At 37.8% G+C, this 18890-nt stretch overlaps 1 protein-coding gene across 1 annotated transcript in view; it reads left to right on the top strand.

Moving 5' to 3' along the window:
• Positions 1–18890, top strand: part of GADL1 (glutamate decarboxylase like 1) — a 70352-nt gene that overhangs the window by 10787 nt on the left and 40675 nt on the right. Inside the window, exons 6-11 of the mRNA XM_053963220.1 lie at positions 992–1071; positions 1187–1241; positions 4640–4756; positions 10772–10836; positions 11073–11154; positions 18039–18238. Coding sequence (XP_053819195.1) covers positions 992–1071; positions 1187–1241; positions 4640–4756; positions 10772–10836; positions 11073–11154; positions 18039–18238 — 599 coding nt within the window. The remainder of the gene's footprint in view (positions 1–991; positions 1072–1186; positions 1242–4639; positions 4757–10771; positions 10837–11072; positions 11155–18038; positions 18239–18890) is intronic.

Below are 18890 nucleotides of genomic sequence, written 5' to 3'. Positions count from 1 at the left end.
TGAGAAGTGGGCTGCATGTGTCTGTGTACTCAATCAGATATGTCTCTGTGATGAGACCTAGCTAAAATTCTTTGCTAATATAGTAACTTAATTTTCTGAAAAACGCAGACTGCTCCACACTGGAACCTTTTGCAAAATCCACAGTAAAGTATGAAGATGTGCTGAGTCCTAAAGTCTGCTTGCTTTCACAGTAGTTTCTAAGGTTCACGATCATGTGAGCTACACACCACCATGATTTCCAGATCTTTGCAGAGATAGGATGTTGAAAGCCTTGCAAATCCCCATTTTACATCAGAAGCTTTGGTAGGTCTTGAGCTCCTTGATCCTGTGAACATGGGTTACTGTATTAGGCCCTGGGTCAGTTTAGCAGAGTATCCTGTCTCTGGAATATCTTGTCTCTGGCAGTGGCCATCAGCTGAGGATTAGAGAAAGCATACAGAATTGTTACAAACATAAAGTAGTAGAAGCTTCAAATATACATCCTAAGAATTCCATTTCTAAGGAGTGGTGCTTTTGGACTTTCAGACATGATTAATTGTTTCCAGGCTGGTGAGATAAACAGCCTTTAGACCCTTTTCCTCATGCATTTCCTAACTCTTACACTCATTGATACTTTTGACTCAGTTGTATTAAAACATTTTGAAACAATTAATCTTCTCTGATTACACTTCAAAGTTTATACTTTTCATTCTAATGCAGAATGAGCTCTAAGAAAAACTGTATGAAATAGAGCTTCTAATTTTTTTCTTAAGCCTGCATTTTAAACATGGCACACAGCTTTTTTTTGTCTTATTTTCCCCAGTTTTCTGTGTGTGTTAAGTACAAGATGGGCTTTGTGATATGTACCTTATCAGTTTGCTTTTTGTGTTAGAATATGCTGTAGTCATGGCTATCAGGTGCTGTTGTACTTGCCACTGTTCCCTGTATTAAGGAATTTAGTTCTCTTGTTTAATTGTGTGTGTACTTTTTTTTGTGCCTCTCTCACTTACAGTGCCATTACTCCATGAAGAAGGCAGCCTCCTTCCTGGGAATTGGTACAGAGAATGTGTACTTCATCAAAACAGATGAAAGGTAAGAAAGCAAAAGCCATGACTCTGATCTCTCAGCCTTTTAAAAATGCAGTAGTGCTGTACATAACTAACCTATTTGAATGTAACTGAAAAAGTTTTAAATCTGTGTCCCTTAGAGGTAAGATGATACCTGAGGAACTGGAGAAACAAGTCCAGCGGGCCAGGAAAGAGGTGAGAGGGGGAGAGAGAGCATGAAGGAGAGAGGAGTGTATGCAGACTGTGTGCTTGTGTCTGAGTGAAAGGAAGGAAAACTAAGAGTGACTAAAATCTTAAAAGTAGGGCAGTTAACATAACAATGTTTTTCTTACAGGTGCAATCTGTTTGCCACAAACTTGTGGAACAAGCCAAGGCTTATGGGTTCTACACTCTTAGAAGGGAGGAAAATTCCACAGGGTGTTTACTGCTAATGAAAGTCCTGAGTACAATGCTGCTCTGAAGCATTTAGCGCATTTCTTATAGGATTTCTTTTGCCCTTGATCCTTTTTTAAATGGATGCAGTATGTTTTCCTAAAACGGTTTTTCAGTTAATTACAGCAGCTATTGCTCTATTGCCTCTCCAGTGAGCAAGAACTGTAATATGTGGCTTAGTGTCTAAAACTGTCTTACAAGGTTTAAATGCTAAATTCCATCCTTTCTATTATTCTAGCAAGAGTGCAGAGATGTGCCTCTTTTCCCCTAGGGACTTTGCCAAGTAGAATGTCAAAGGCAAGAATTTGGAAAGGCACTGTTGTGTATTTGGACAACATTAACATGCATTTCCACAATCTGTAAGACAGTCCTTGCCTATAGTCAACATAATTTATTTTAGAGAGCTAGAAGGACTGAATGTGACTTCGAAGAGGATCTTCTTTTGGCTTGGTTAGCTCACCCTATTTCTCACTTCCAGTCTGTGCATCAGAGCAGTAGAATTCAGAGCTCAGCCCTTAGTCCACGATGAGTGAATACAAAGCAGCTAGTGCAATGTCCATGGCATGGACAATACCTTCCATGGAATTCTGTCTTGGGAAATCTGGCTTTGTGGCTGATGGAAAAGCCAAGGCAGTTCTGTCCTGTCCTGCACTGGCATGGCCACCACAGCTTACAATAAGTTCTGATTTGGATATATTTTCTACCAAACAACCATCTCTAATTTGAGTTTCATGCTGGATAGCATAGTTATTGATACATGGGAGCCCTAATGACCTAGCAAACTCTCTTTTTTGCCTCTTTCTCTACTTTGCATTTTCTGAGAAAGACAACCTGTACTTTACTCATTTGAGCAAGCTGGAGGAGGGGGGGATGGGACTGAATTAAATAAAGCAATAGGAAGCAGGCGTGCAGGAGGATCAACTCTTTGCTTTTGCAAAACCAGTGTTCTTATTTGTTCTTGTAACAATACATGTAACGGTCATTGGAATGAAATCATCTGGCATTTGTGATTTTTTTAAAAAGGTCAACCTCAGTATGGTACCCCACAATTTAAAAACAAATGTTCTGTATTAAAATGCGCTGCTTGCAGGAAAACACAATTTCACTTGCATTTTAAAGGCAATTACAGGTATATTGGAAGGTTTTCATTTAATCAGAGCTTCAGTGTGTCTGTCCAACCGTGTCTGTTACAACTTTTACAGAAGGGTGCTTCAGTGAATTACAGTAAACCTTCTGATGACACTAGACAACAGAAGATGTATTTGCTAGTGATTGAAGCACAAAATGATCACTGAATATGAAAGGCAAGAGTCTTCTCTTTATAGAGAACTTAGGAAGGAAGATTAGTTTAACTACATTGTCAAGAGTAATAAAAATGTAATTCCCTTCTTTGTGGGAAAAGTATAATGGTAGCAATTACTAGAATTTGTAGATATCTGAGACTTGTCCCCATATTCAGTTGTGCTACCAATTGGCTGCTTGAGAACCTTTGACTTTGATGTAGCTGTGGGGCAAAATTGCTGAGAACACTAATAGAAAATAGATGCATTGGATACATCTTTGCCTCACTTGCAAGTGTTCTAAACTCAAGATTCAGGCTGATTTGTAAGTTTGATTGACTATTGTGGTAGCTTGTACTCAGAATAAATGACCAAGAAGTGAATTAAAGGCTGGTAAGTCATTGTGAATGTATGGGATTAATTTAAGTTCATTCCAGTGTTACTGTTCACTGCTTTAGCCATTTGTAAAGAAAATCTAAAATACAAATAAATCATAATTAGGTACCATTCTAACAGCCCTCTACACTGTAAAGAAGTACAAAACTGTCTGAGTGTAAATGTGATATAAGCCTGTCTATCTCTGTGGATGCTTAAAGTAGCAACACTTAAAAAAAAAAGAAAAAAATATATTTGATTTCAGTTGGGTGATGATACATGGAAGACTTGTGTGGAGTTTGATTTTTCAAACTGATTGTCTGTAACTGATTTTTCAAACTGATGTCTGATTTCACTAAAGCTCCATTGAGTTAGACACTTATATCATCTGAGAGATCTAATTAACTGGAAAAAAAAAAAAAAAAAAGCAAAACCAAAAAAAGCTTCAGTCATCCCAGCTTGTACAATTTAATAACACCTTTAGTGCCTCTGCAGTAAGTGTGTTGTCATTCTGTAGGCCACATGCTGAACCATGCAGAGCGGCTCTTTCAGCCGGCACTTACCAGCAGTGAGACTGCACAGTCATGCTTGGGCAGATACCCTCAATTTCATGGAACTGTTGCAGGCTCCACCCATTCTTTTGTTGTTGCAGTTTCTGCTCCTAAGCAGACCCAACACAGATCTCCAAGGGTCTGTGAGCTGGAATGCTGCTAGCTGAAGGGAAGCAAGGATGGATGGCTGTCCGTGGCTGTCTGAGACCCCAACCTGACAAAAGCTTTCCTTATCCCACCTGCCTGACCTTAACACCATCTGAGATTTCCACCAGTCTCTCTCCTACCATTCAGTTACTGTCTACAGCCCTTCTTCTTTCCCAGACAGGAGTGGGAGCAAGGGAATAGCACTGAGCTGCAGGTCAGGCATGGCATCAGACAGTGGTGACTGTCCCTGTCATGGTGTGCACCAGTGTGGCTGAAGGCAAATCACGTTCCCTAGCTGAAGTTTCCTCTTCACCAGGCAGAGAACAGGGGTGTGGTAGAGACAGTGCAGGTGGAAACCCTAAAGGGATGAGCCCTTTCCTTGCATGGGTAGTCTGCTGGCTGAGCTAATTGCTTTATTTTATCAGTCAGAATGACAGCATATATGATAGTGAGATGTGAAAGACTGAGAATTGAAAATCAGTGTATAAAGAGAGATGTCATATATCTGGTATATTTTGATTTTAACAAAACTAGCATCTGTCAAAACAGTCTGAAGCTGCAGAAGTTTGCCCTGGGATGGTGTTAAGTAGAAATGGAAAATACCTTTTTTTTAAAAATGAAAAAAAAAAAAAAGAGAGAGATTCTGCACTATTAAACGCAGTACCTTCTGCTGGGAAACTAAAATGTGGATTGTTACATCTTTGTCCTACATTCCTAGATCTTTTTATACTTTAGCTCTGCAAGTATGCAAGGAAGAGTTGAGCAGTGCAAATGATAATTTTTTTTTTTGTTTTGAATCCTATTGCAGGGGTCAGCACCATTTCTTGTCTGTGCTACAGCAGGCACAACTGTGCTGGGAGCATTTGATCCTCTGGATAAAATTGCTGATATCTGTGAAAAGCATGGCCTCTGGTTTCATGTTGATGTGAGTTTCTATACTGTGTGGTTTTGTTTAGCACTGCTTTTTTTATAATTGCTATTTTACTTTGACTGTTGATATTTCTTTTTTAGAAGTTGGACTGTAATAACATTTCTTTTTCCTTGCACAGGGACCAGAAATATGTTCTGATTTGACTCTGTTACATATGCTGCAAAACAGCACATAACTTGGTTCTGACAAGCAGCCAAAGCCATTTTGTTATTGTCAGGTTATATTTTAAAATTATTTTATAATCAATTTCTTCTTCTTGCTACCTCCTAAAAATGCTTCAAGAGTGATATACAAACATAAGTTTTTATTCTCCTCACTTTCTGTTGGGGAATAGACACATTAGAATTGTGGTGTGAGGTTTGAACAGGTTAAAATAAAGGTGTGCTTCTGACTCAACCAGTCATAAATTATTCTGTTTCATATTTACAGATTTGAATTTCCTGTATATGTCCTTACATTTTCCTAAATGGTTCAGAAATGTTTCTCTTTTTTAAAAAAAAATTCTTTGTAATTTTAGGTTTGGATATTAAAATCCCTCTAATGAATCTTTTCTGAATAATCACTGTGCCTTTTTATGACTTGAAAGAGTTAGCTGTAAATGTATTTTTCTAAAGATAGGCCACTTCATATTTTCTAAAATTGCATTCTCTTTATAATTACAATGCCACAAATCCAGAACAGATAGATTAAAAGTCATGGAGCAGTAAGAGAATCTGGAGCAATATTTGTGGAGATTTCCAGACTAGCTCTAAATTTCTGAAATGTCTGTATAATGCTGAGTATCTAAAGAAAGATCCTGTAGGCAGTGATGCATGTTTCAAATAAATGTCTCACAGACACTGATAAATAAAGTCACTGTACATGTGAGTCAAGAATTTTATATTCTTGGAGACAAAAATGTAGAATTTAGGCCTAATATTTAAAATGTCTGCCAAGCCTCCTCATGGCTGTGTGCTGCTGAGAACTCATCAGATTTTCAGCAGGAGTGCAACACTCCTGTTACACAACTCTCCTGTGTGTCTGTGTATAGCTGGTGGAGAGAGGGATGTGGTTGGAATCTGTGGTGGACCTTAGGTAGTTAAATAGATGTAACTGGAGCCATCTCCAGTGGCTGTAGAGAGCAGTGAGCAGTCTCCCTCTAGCTGAACTAAAATAAGGTGGGATAAGCCTGGGTCTTGTTCTGAACCTTAGTGAGTTGTCAGTGTTTTGAAAAGAACTAACTTTATTCTTCCGATTTTAACTCATGTTAAACCAAGGTAAAAATGTCCAGGAATATCTTTAAGTTATTTTTAATTTTGAAATGACTGTAATTGTCAGATGTTAATTGTTTCCCAGTAGAAGGACAAATGTCCAGTAATAAATTGGGTTTACAATCTGGAATACCAATTGTTCTCTTAAGATGTGATTCATGTTATGAGCCTCTCAGTGGTTCTCAGAAGTTCTACCAGTATGTTCTCTATCTTTCACAATATATAAAGGGTTGACTGGATGGCTGCTTCTCTATTTTTTTGTTAAAAGCTTCTAGCTGTATTTATAAGAGGACAGGATATAGGGAAAGACTGAAAGTTTTCCACAGAAGTGACATCAGGCACACATGTACCTACAAGTGTGCTTTGCTAAAATGAGCAGACTGTGACTCTTAGTGTAGCTTTTTTCCTTCACAGCACCACTAGAAATAGATTTACTGAAATGGTATGCGAACAGGTACAGTGAGACTGGGTCTCTGCCATTCAGAAAGACTATAAGAAACACAGAGAAGAGTTGGATTTTTTATTTTACTTTATTTTTCTTTTTTTTTTTTTTTTTTTTTTTTTAAAGCAAGCATACCTCCTATCCCTATAGGATTGAATGTAATATTTTTGAAATCTTCAAGAATCTACAGTCTGCTGAAAGGCCTGGCTTCTTGTTGAATGATTTACACATTATGCAGTTTAACAAGTGTGTACTGCAGTTTAGGCCTGCTGTAACTTTGAAGGCAAGAAAGTACAGTACAATTAAAACAAAGAGTAAAATCCAGGTAAAGTTCTGTCTAATTTAGGACTTTTCATGTATCATTGATAAGCATCAGGATTATCTACTGTAAGTGCTCTCACAAGCTGTTACTAAGAATATCTTATATGAATGTCAGTGGTGTTGTTTCCAGATTTACACTGATTTATCTCATTTCAGAATATTTTCTGATCCCAAAAATTGATGTGTTTGCCTTAGGGAGGCTCTTTTCATTAAATATGAAATGATAAAGCTTGTGATTCTTAGGAAGGGCAAAAGGGAGAATGTCAACAGACATTCGCTAAGCTTCAGGAAGATAAATTTCAATAAAATCAGAAATAGTAGATAAGCTCTGACATGAGGACAAACCAGAGAGGAAAAGCGAGTTAAGGAAAATGTTTTAAGGAGATAATACCAGTAGGTCCATAGTGCCCTAGCAGTCAAGCTGTTCAGTCAAGCCTAAGAGCAGAAGCTATACCAAGCTTATTTTGTTCACGTTACAGCATTCCAGTTGCTTATTGTATTTTAATTTCCATCTCTGATGCCTTTCTTAATAACTTGTTTTGTATCATTAATATGCCCTCCAGCATTTGTGTATGTCATGTATTATCTTCACATAGCTTTAAATGCTATGTGTGTTTTTTTCCCTAATGGTCCTGACTTTGACTATTTCTTTTCTCCTATTATTAGGCCAGTAAAGAAAACCAGGCTTGACCTATTAGCCCATGCTTAGGTAATTAGCTTAATCAGGCAGTGCACACTGTGATTCCCATCACTCAGCTGTAAGTGATTTGTTGCATATGAAACAGAAATTTTCTCATACCTTATTACCAATTACATTGTGTGGGACACAGGTTGATAATAGTCATGTTTTGACCTACCCTGTCTTGCTCTCAGCTGGATTTGTTTTAAACAAAATGTGTCATTCTAGTTTGATCTACCTGCCGTCCTTCTGTAGTCCTCCTTGGATGGAGGAGAAACAGTCAACTTCACTGTGTCTTTGCAATAACATCAAAAAGCCAGAGAAATATTGCCAAGCTGCAGTTCTGGTAGTGAGTGAAAACCTGGCTAGAAAACCATTCCCACAGAGCAGTTACCAGTGGTTCTCTGAAGGGGAAAACATTTGAGAAGGATTCCTCAAAGGTCTATCTTAAGGTAGAAATTATCTGCTATTTTTGTTAAATAACTTGGATGAAAAACAATGTGCTGACAAATTTGAAAATGACATAAGACTTCTGACAAAGGCTGGAGGAGGACAGGATTAGAAATCAAAGGGATTGTGACAATTTGGAGAAAAAAAGTGGAAAAACTAGGCTACAGTTCAATAAAGATAGAATTCTAAGCTGCAGTAATCAAGTACACAAACACAGGCTGGGGAGTGTTGGTTAGATAGCAGATATTTACTGTAAAGCTCAGGTATTTCCCTAGTTCACAAACCAGTGATATTTTCTCACAAACCAGTGATATTTTCAAATAGAGTTAAATACTTTTCAGAATTGGATAAAGGAGATAAATAAAATGATTCTTTCTTTCTGCTTCACATGCCATCTGCTTTATCTAAATTTTGTCCAAATAAAAAGGTGCAGCTCAAGAAGGCCCTACAGGAGAAAGATTAGAAAATGGGAAAGCAATGTAGATAAACAGAATCATATTTAGAAATTATGACCAATGAGGAAAGATGGAAAGCACTGATGTTATTTAAACTAGAAAAGACAAATAAACAGAACATAATAGTCTACAGATGCTGCTGAAAGAAGAGGACTAATCTGTTCCCCTGACCACTGGAGATGTGACAAATGGTAACATTGTTTAGGACTGACACTTTAAATTAAAAAGGTGTTATTCCTGTTACAAATGAAGTGGTTAAATTGTACAGCCTCCATCATTAGAGAGGCCTTTAAAACCAGACAGAGCCAGTGATTCTCAGTCTTCTTAAATGCCTTCTCATTCATGGTGCGGTTTTTTTTGGTTCACTTTTTGTTTGTTTGTTGAGAGTAATATATTTTCTCTCATCTAGATCTCCAGTAGTATTAAAAAAAAAAAAAAAAAAGGCAGAAAGTAGGACAAATAATGCTGTGGAGGCAGCAATTGCTGGTTTCTCTCTGCATTTTATTTTTCACTTCAGTGCTAAGTACAGGTGTAATTGATTCATTGATCAATAACCTCAAGAAAAGATGTGGTTGAGAGAAATGACAGGAGTATGGCTAATCTTGTCTTTGGGGGTGGCACACTATCGAGATGACCTCTCAACTGCCTTTCTAATCCTGTTTTTCACAAACAGTGTGAGAATGTCAATCTTTTCAAACACAGAACTTATGGATGCAAATTTTGTAAAAATTTATTATATTCTAACAGGTTGTTTATAAATTCTGAAGATCAGGGATTAATTTAACGACTGTTTTGACTTTATAGAATCACAGAATGAGGGGAGTAAAATTTGTCTCTGAATAGGAAGTTCAGTTTGATTGTCATCCCATAGCATGGTAAATTTGGATTAACTGGAAAAAAAAGTTGCAAGTCATGGTGCTGCAGGATTACCATGAAGTTTGAGGCAAAATAATTTCCCACCTTAGGTCCCACCTGTAGTTTGTGCAGCAGCCCTTATCTCAGGAAGGATGTTGTGAGCATGACAATGTAAAATATGATGTGATCTGTTAATGTGTGGCATTAATGAGGATGACTTTAATGTGTGGCATTAATGAGGATGACTTTTTAAGACAACTTAATAACTTTCATCTCCCTTGTGAGCCTTTGCCGTCTCCCAGAGATAGCTGATTGTGTTCCTAATATATGGCCTGTGTAGCAAATACCCATGAAAAATTCATGTATCAGCTATCACATATTTTTATTTCAAGGAAAGAAAAACCTACCAAAACCCAAACAAGCATATATTTTCTATGCTTAGGTCAGGAATCTTTACATCAGCAATTTTCTTTTTCTTTACAATTTTTTTAAATAAACTGAGTCCAAATATTTTGTGTACTGATGTATTTTGTATGTCTCTGAAGAGCTCTGCTTGCTTCACAGGTAGTTTGCTTAAGTGTATTCTGCCTTCATGAATATTGAAAATAGTTTTATATATTTATTTATCTAGCAGTATCTGCTCAAATGCACTGTGTGACATGTTTAGTGTTTGCATGACCTCCTCACCTTTCCATTGTGGATAAATGTTATTGTTTGGGAGCTGAAGGGTCACAGCACCTGATGATCCTTGCAGAATTAATGAAAAAGTATCACATTCCCTGACTCAGGTTGTCCAGAAATTAAACTTGTATAATAAAACACTTGTTGTCTGGGTTCCTTCTATAGTCCCTGGAGAGACACATCTGCCAAAGGTATATCCCAAAGATAGGTGTCTAGATTAGATGGAAGCAAATAAGGAGTTTCAGTGGAGAGCTCCTCACTACAGAGAAGGTCTCAGTGACTCTTAGAGCACACACTTAGTTCTTAGATGAGCTGAGGGAATCTTAAGTAGTTTTAAGCTCATTTGGGTTGCTGGTGACAGAAATGCTGCTATTGCCCACTGGCAGACTTTGCTTTTCATATCTCTGCAAAATCTGAGCCTGGCCTTTGCAATTGCCAGAGATTATCATTGTCCACTGTTTCCCCTGTGAGATTCTCAGAAAGGAATTGGCTAGCAGGAGGAAGATGTGCAAAGTGGAGCTTTCTGCTGTCACTGATAGTTTGAGGTTGAGGGAAAGGAAGCAACACTTTTTGGTATCAGGAGTGAGTCTGGTAATGCAAGGACATTTCAGTTCATTACCATTGCTTACACAGAAGGACCACTCTGGTTTGTGGCTCATGTTCTGGCACAGACCACAACCTCCTCTATTTCAGGCGTAGCCCCAGGCTGCTGTCTTTATTTCAGGAACTGTGACTAAAGGCAAAATTTAGCCCACTGACCGTGTAGTAAACTAAGTTTTAAATGAGATAGGACACCTTTAGAAATTATTAGTTGAAGTATTATCAAAATAACTTTATACAAATAATATTTTATTGGCTCTGTAAATGTTCCAACAGGCTTCTTGGGGTGGCTCAGCTTTGATATCGAGGAAGCATCGCAGACTTCTTCATGGTATCCACAGGTAAGTTAATTTAATCCACTTACTAGGGATTGAGGTGGAAGTTATGTGGCCTGCTGGTTTCCATAAGTGCTGCATTTTTAAAAATAGTTGGAGAGATTTCTGAACCTGTGGTGGGGGTGGGTGTATGGGAAATTTGATTCGTCTGCTTGGATTGTGCTTGGTCTTTTTTGATTCTTAAGTACCCATGATTATAGATGCAATTTTCACCTCCCTTTCTCCATTTATGATTTTTGCAGGGCTGATTCTGTTGCCTGGAATCCCCATAAAATGCTGTTGGCAGGAATCCAGTGCTGTGCTCTTCTGGTGAAAGACAACTCTGTAAGCCCTCCAGATCCCTTTTTTTTTTTTTTTTTTTTTTTTTTTTTTTTAATTCTAATAAGCTGTCATTGCTGTAATAGGAAAGTGGAAAAGTGGAAATAATTAGGAAACAGCTGAAAGTCAGTTTTACTATACTGCAATACAAAGGCTGAATTATATTATTTTGAATTTCACCACTTAATCAATTACTAAAGGGTGAATAAAAGGGTGAAAAACGATCCAAGTCACTGTACTCACAAGTGGTCAAATTTTGCAGCTGGTGCCCTTGCTAGTTAACTTCGGCACATAATTTGCATTCAGAATGGAGTATTTTGTCACCTGGGCCTGACACACTTAAACACTGAGCTCATCAAAGCCCTCAGAATAGCTGCCATCCATCGGGACTGCAGCAGTGCTGCGTCTGTTTAAGGCAGGCAGAGATCATCTTCACATCCCCTTGTACGAGAGGGAGCACCAGACTGGGAGCGGGATGGGAGTCAGAGCACATCCAGGTAAAGGTGCTGAGCCTTCTCTCCACACTCTACCAGTTCTTCCTCATCAGCAGGGTGATTTAGACTTCCCAAAAGCCATGACTATTTTAAAGATCTAGCAGGAAAACAGCAGAGCTCTAATCTCAAGATGACTTTGCAATGTAGCAAAAATCCCTTCTTGAGTCTTTGTGGAATTCTTTTGTCTTAAAAAAAATCCCAAACAAACAGTAAGAGGTTCATTATTTTGAACTTCATTTAAAAATCAGACCTGCTAAAATTTATGCCAACTGCCCACCATTATGGGTGAGTATTACCTTATACTCCATAGGTTATAACAGACTGAACCTCACCATGATATTGAGCCCCTAAGGTTTGCATCACTATTTTGTGGCCGTGGTTTGTAAATTGCTTTTATAAATCTCTGTCAGAACAACTGATATGTTCTATTTAGCTACTGGGGCTACCTATCCATGTGATTTGTTATGAACTTCTGTTGGTAAGAACTGATGAGGATCAAAGAGCATAGTTGCTAATCAGCACTCTCTTCAAGCTGATTGCTCTAGGTCAGAGGTGAGACCTGGCAGGACAGCAAGGAGAAGTGTGCCACCTCATTTCCTTAGAGCCTGTGGGATTGAAGAGGATTAGATTTCAGGGTTACCATCCATCACTTTATTCCAAGCTGAAAAACAAACAGAATAAAACTATTGACTAAGATTAATGCAGTGTTGTAATTGCAGGCTTGGGAAGATTTCAATGGTGTATTTTTAACTAATTAGGCCCAGTACATAGATATCACCCCATGTAATGATTAGGCTACTTGGACAGAATAGTGGAAATTTCTCAGGAAGAAAAAGGAAAGAAATGTAGGGGATTTAACTGTTCTAGCTGCTCTAGCCTTTCAAGTCACTTTATGAACACTGTTCCAACTTCAGGGCTCTGGCAGCCTTTTTGTGGTTCCCTTCAGTGCAGTGTAAGGTCTGGTAGAGTGATCCTCTTCCCCTTTTAAACCACAGCTAGGCAGTATTGTGTTAGAAATACTTGTCAAGTTGAATCTTAGGTTTTTGAGGGGTGAAAACAGAAGTATTATGAATCACAGCATCAGATCCCATTGTACAGTGAGACATGTTCTGGAATGCAGAAGATTTGTCTGCACTGGGAAGAAAGGTTGTTTTACTCTGTGTCTGATTCCTGGAAAATTGACTCTTACTCATTCTGTGTATGTGCCAGTGAAGTCTTTATATGCAAACAGACACACATGCAGATTTGAATACTTTCTTATTAACTAAAATCCTTAAGAAAAAAAGATCAAATGCATATTTGAGACACTTTGACAGAAAAGTGTTGCTTCACTTTGATCCTCACCATGCCAGAACAGGCAGCTGAATCCAGTTTTCCATTAAGCTATTTTTGCACCAGTAAGAGAAGGGAAAAGTACATGTATCAGTTTCTCACTTGGGAGCTTGTTCCACTTCTCCTGAAGCACATAAATACCTGTGGCTAAGATGAAGCACACGTTTATATGGGAACACACTTCCATCACACTGTGGTTAGGATGCATCAGTGGGAACTGGATGCTGAGATGTGAGCTGGAAGAGTCTGGCACAGACTGCTTTATGAGTGAATGTGAGGAAGCTCAGGTTCTGAATTCTCCAAGAAATCAAATCAGCAAAATGTTAATCATGAATGTTAAGTCCCATTTATGGATTACCCTATCTCCCTTTGAAAGACTGATTAAGGAAGTTTTGTTAGCCTATTTTCCCATTTGCTTTGAGGTCCATTTGGAAATTGTGGAATGCTTCAGAATTAGGCTTAGTTGATTATAAGTGAGCAAATGAATCAAATGAATCCCCTTTGGTTTTTCTTGTTCTCTTTCATACTTTCTGTATGAAAGATAATCTTTAGAAGATGTCATCACATTTCAGTTGTTCTGGTAACACTGTAATTTTCCATTAACATAGGTAATAGTGGCTTTTTTTTTTTTTTTTTTTTTTTTTTGGTTTGGGTTTTTCTTTTGCCATATTTCTTCAACGGGGTTTAGCAGTGTTAGTATATTTAAGACACAACTGACTTGTTAGAATGAAACATTGTAATTAAATATTTTCCTGTATAGATTAAAAAAAAAAAAAACAAAAAAAACCAAAAACTGAAAAAAACATTAACTGCAGTGAAATGCTAATAAAAGAGTATCTTCCAGCCTTAGTGAAACAAAATTGGTATATTTCCAAGGAAGGTAGACATAAAAAAGAGATATAAGTGTTTGACTTGATTAGAAGAGAGAAGCAATTTCACCAAAGGGGAAGAAAGATTGGCTAATCCTTTGTAAAAGCTCAGATCAATGGTTGTAGTTCTTCAGTGCTTAAAGTACTCAAGAAGTGCTCAGCAATTCCTTTTTCACTGCCATGCCCTGAGTAACTTTCATCACTTCTCCAAGATAGTCTTAGTCAGAAAACACTGGTATTGCTGAATCATGAATTGCAGTGACTATTTAAACGCAAAGCTAGATGGACCAATAAATCTCAAAACATTGATGAAGTCAGTTTTGGTCTTATATGTTCTCAAAATGCTAGGAATTGGTGTTGGGTTGTACATACTCCCTTAAAAACCAAAGAGTTACTCCAATTTGTCCTTGCTGTCATCCATATCTGTGTGAATATTATCTACCCATAAACAGAGAACTACTGTTTATCACCAGTGCCAAAGTTCTGTGACTTGTGAGAGTGATGTTTAGGTTTAGTTTAGGTAATTAAGAATCAGTTCTAGGTAATAAGCAGAAATTTAACTTATTAGTTTAAGAATAAAGTCTCAATGTAGCTAATGAAATCTCATTTTAGTACAGAACATAATTGATCAAGGTGATGATGGTACCTATCCACATGTAATCTCTTCCTCAGCATTAGCAATATCATAGAGATATCTATCTTCCTGATTTCCCTCCAGGACAGCTGCAGGATATGCTCTATTGTCATTGCTTTTGCTTGGGTTTAATACAACTGAGAGCTCCTTCTCACCCTTGAAACAAATTGCTATAGTGTCCTTTAACACTGCACTGCTTTTGACAATTTTCAAGTGTGCTATTCAAAAGATTGTCCTTATTGCCTCAGAAAAGGCAAATCAGGGAGAGGCTTGTCTTAGAGAAAAAGATATTTTATTAATGCAATTGAAATTCACTTTTAACTAGCAATGGAAATGAAAAGAGATCAGAAGACTTGCTGTAGGTAAGTCTGTCCAATGAGAAAAATATATTGAATTATGAATCTGGAGCTCTTGCTTTCAGTATCAATATTTTTTCATCAATTTGCCATTAATTAGAACACACAAAAACTCTACATAGACTTCATCAAAATCAAAAGCTCTTTGAAACTTCATAGTGGACTGGGGCCTCTATGAAAATAGTATTTACATTTCCTAAACTTTAACGGACTGACTATAAGGCTGAGAACTTGGATTAAAAAGGGTAGAAAGATAAAAGATGATGAAGAAAGAAACTCAAAGTTGTCCAATAGGGCAGTTCTAATGAAACTTTTGCAATTCTTCTGAGAAGATGTAGCAGCTCAGTTACTGTGTGGAAAAATGTTGGGATCTTGTTGAGACTGAGAACACTGAGGTAGAAAGCATATTTAAAACCTATTTCTTTCCTTTCTTTTTTCTTCTACTTTTTCATCATTTGACTAGGAAAATTGATATGCCTTTTTTGACTTTTATACCCTTTCTTTTCCCTTCTCTTTCTCCTCCACCTTTCTTCTAGAATATTTTTCTCTTTCTCACAAAAGATGATTTTTGTTTCTTTTCCTCTCTGCTCTACTGACGTGCAGGAGGATGTCACTGTACTTGCCTCTGGAGATTGATAGTATCAGTATCTTCAGCAGGATTTCTTGAGCATGTTGCATTCTTATAAGATAAGCAGGTGGAAAAGGATCATCAAGCCACATGTACTGTCAGCTTCAGAAGCACCAGGAGATGAGCACAGTACCTGCCTTTTTTTTTTTTTAATGACCTACATTACCAACAATACAAACTGATTCAGGGCCATCAAAATATTTGTTGCATTTTCCCTCTAGAGCATTTTTTAAAAACTACGTAACTCTGCAAATGTCCTGTGATCTTAAGTGAACTTCTCAGCCTTTTGTAATATTGCCAACTGCATTTAGGTTTCTTGTGATAAACAATGGTTACTATTTATCAGATGACAGGTATGAAGGGAACTACTATTCTGTGACATCCTCTATTGTGCAGCTGCATTGCATTCTGATAAGGCAGAAGATAGTGCCATGCTGATCAACCCTGCTGTACACTCACTGCAGATACATCATTCAACATTTTAAGTCAGTGAGAGAAAGACAAAACAATTAGTTTAAATTTGGGGATGTTGCTGCCTTTTTGCTTGTTTTTTCTTTTTTAAACACCATGTGTAGTAAACTTGTTGTTTTCCTGAAAGTAAAGGTATGAAGGTCTAATTGAATAGAGCACAGTATCTTGACAGAATGACTCCTGTTTCTTGTCATGCAGCTGCTAGCCAGAGAGAAAAAAAGCTGTAAAAAACCTCAAAAGTATGGGTGCCTCAGTGCTTGACTTTTCTGTCATTTCTAATGTCATCTTCTTGCCTTTCTTTATTTGAGAAAATTGGAAAGTAGGTGTTAGAATCTTATATCCTGCAAAACACTGCATCCATCCATGCTTTCCAGCTGTGCTGCAGCTGCACGTTATCACTGCAAAAGGTGAGCAGACGCTGACCCTTTTTCCCCCGAGCTGTCATAAAAACTGTCTTTTCACCAGGCTGAATGAGCTGCTCCTGTGACTAAAGTGTTTAGACCAAATTTGCTGTACTTTTATGAAATATTACAATGGGATTTTCAAGCCCTTACAGAAGTTGTGGAGAAACCTTGGTGGTGTTCTCCTTTCATGCTCTATAAATAGGTGTGTAGGTGGGGTTTTTTATTTGCTTTGCTTTTTTGGAGGGAATTGAAAAGTCTAGGAGAGAGGCAGAGTTATTCTGTATATACCAATTCATTAATTTTTTTTTTTTTTTTTTTTTTTTTTTTTTTGTGTTGACCTTTTTACTCCATTTTATTGCCTGTTCCAAAGTCGTAAGTAGGATATTGGAATGAAGATCAAGAATTGTACCTCGGTTGCGGGAATATGACACTTTGATTAAGACTGATATCAGACACTGTGCCATTTCAAAATCAGACTTGCAGCAGATGCAGAGAAAAGGGTGAAATGAGAAATGCTTTTTTTATTTGCTCAAATTGAAGAGTGAGATTGAATTGGAAAATGAGTTGTGCTCTTCTTAACACTGACAGATCAGCGTTTTCTGTCTCCTGGGCCCCTCGTAGGGCTACCCTCATCTCTGCTCATGTAACCTGCTTTCTGCCAGCCCTTCTCTCTACTTCATAGTTTTACAGAGAATATTTTGGTATTTCATTCTTCAGCCAACAGCCAGTCCTATGTCTCTTCTCTTCCTCTGCACCTTTAAGTCTGTAACAGCCTCTGTGCTTTCTGTTTCTCAGCCTTGTTCTCTGCTGGAACCTGCCACATCACTCATTAATCTTTGTCTGTTTTATGCTGCTCATCTCTGCCCAGGTTGCCCCTTAGAAGCTATAGGCTGGAGATTCCTGAATAAAAATAATTTTATTTGGGAATCATGATTAGCATATGTGAAAGTATATTTTCTTAGGTTTATTTTCAAATGCTACATTTGTCTGAAATGTGAAAGAGAAAAAAATTGAGTTGTACTAATCTCCTTGTGGTTTTTCTGCTCAAGCAGCCAGCCTATGCTAAATCCACAGTGACTATTTGACAGTAAGGGCTAAACATTTATTTCTTTGGGCTAAAGAAAACCTGCAACTAACCAAAGCAGGATTGATCCATTTTCGAACACGTAGGAAGTTCCTCAGGGGTTGCTCTTGATCATGGTGCTTATAATGCCAAGACTGTGGGTTCAGACCCTGTATAAGCCATTTACTTGGATTGGACTCAATGATCCTTTTGGGTCTCGTCCAACTTAAAATACTCTGTGATTCTGTGATCTGAAGACTGGAGCAGTGGACATATAGGTGTCTCCTTCTTCTCTCTCTTTCACATCCTTATATGTCCATATATGTTTTAGGGCAGCTGTTTCTGTGGTACCCACTCCCATGATTTCTTGAGCTCTGAGTCAAAATTCCTCTTCAGCCTGCTGCTCTTTCATGATATTATGAAGAAAATAATCACAAATAAATGTTGGTTGTCAGTGTGAATTCACTGACTTTAGGCTCATCCAGGGTCTTTATCCACCACAAGCTTTGGATGGTATCCTGCATATCCAGATCTGTTTTAATAAGCATTTGATACAGACAAGAAAAGAAAGGCTTTGGGTTGTGAGGAGGTTTGAATATGCTTATCACCAATTGAAGTCTCCATTGTGTTTCCTCACAGGGCCTCCTGAAGAAGTGCTACTCTGCCGAGGCTGCGTACCTGTTCCAGCAGGACAAGTTCTATGATGTCAGCTACGACACTGGTGACAAGTCCATTCAGTGCAGCAGGCGTCCGGATGCATTCAAATTCTGGCTGATGTGGAAAGCTTTGGGAACTACAGGCCTTGAGGAGAGAGTGAACAGGGCACTGGCTTTGGCAAGGTACCATCTCACAGTTTTGAGCATGTCTAATCTGTTTGATTGGCTGAAATGTTGGCACTGCTGATACTCCACATCCTGGAACAGACTCCATTGTTACATTTTGCCTCTATCTTTTTGTTTGTGTATAATAGGTGGCACTAATAACAATAATAATTGTTGTTATTACATTTGCTACAATATTTAATAGTAGTTATTGCTTTTAGCAATAAGCATTAATGATAAACATGGAAGTCAAAATTAGGCTATCAGTCTGTATAGTGGAACATTTATGTTACCTGAACTATACACATAGGACAGAGTTACTAAAACACTTCTTTTAGTTCAACTGTGTGTTCTGGTGTTGGTGTAAAAGAAGTTCTATGTGCCAGAATCCAAGCTGTGTCTGGCAAGAACCAAAGTTTCCAGTTCATGTCATTCCGTGAGAAAGAGGAAATGCCAAAAACTGATCATGGAAAACTCATATGAGGACACTGCGTTAATATTAGGATCTAGTAGAGGTATATGAAAGCAATATTGTTCTGACATGCTTGAGTGGTTTTTTTCAAGTTTGTTGACATTCTTAATACTTACAGTATGTTCTGTTAGGGACTGAAACACCTTTTTCTTGTGATCTCCCTCTTCAATTTCATTAAGTTTTTTGGTCTTTCAGAAC

Source organism: Vidua chalybeata, chromosome 1, assembly GCF_026979565.1.
Source record: "Vidua chalybeata isolate OUT-0048 chromosome 1, bVidCha1 merged haplotype, whole genome shotgun sequence".
In the NCBI taxonomy this organism is placed as follows: domain Eukaryota; kingdom Metazoa; phylum Chordata; class Aves; order Passeriformes; family Viduidae; genus Vidua; species Vidua chalybeata.
The sequence above is the reverse complement of the archived record's forward strand: the minus strand, read 5'-3'. Positions and strand labels throughout refer to the sequence as shown.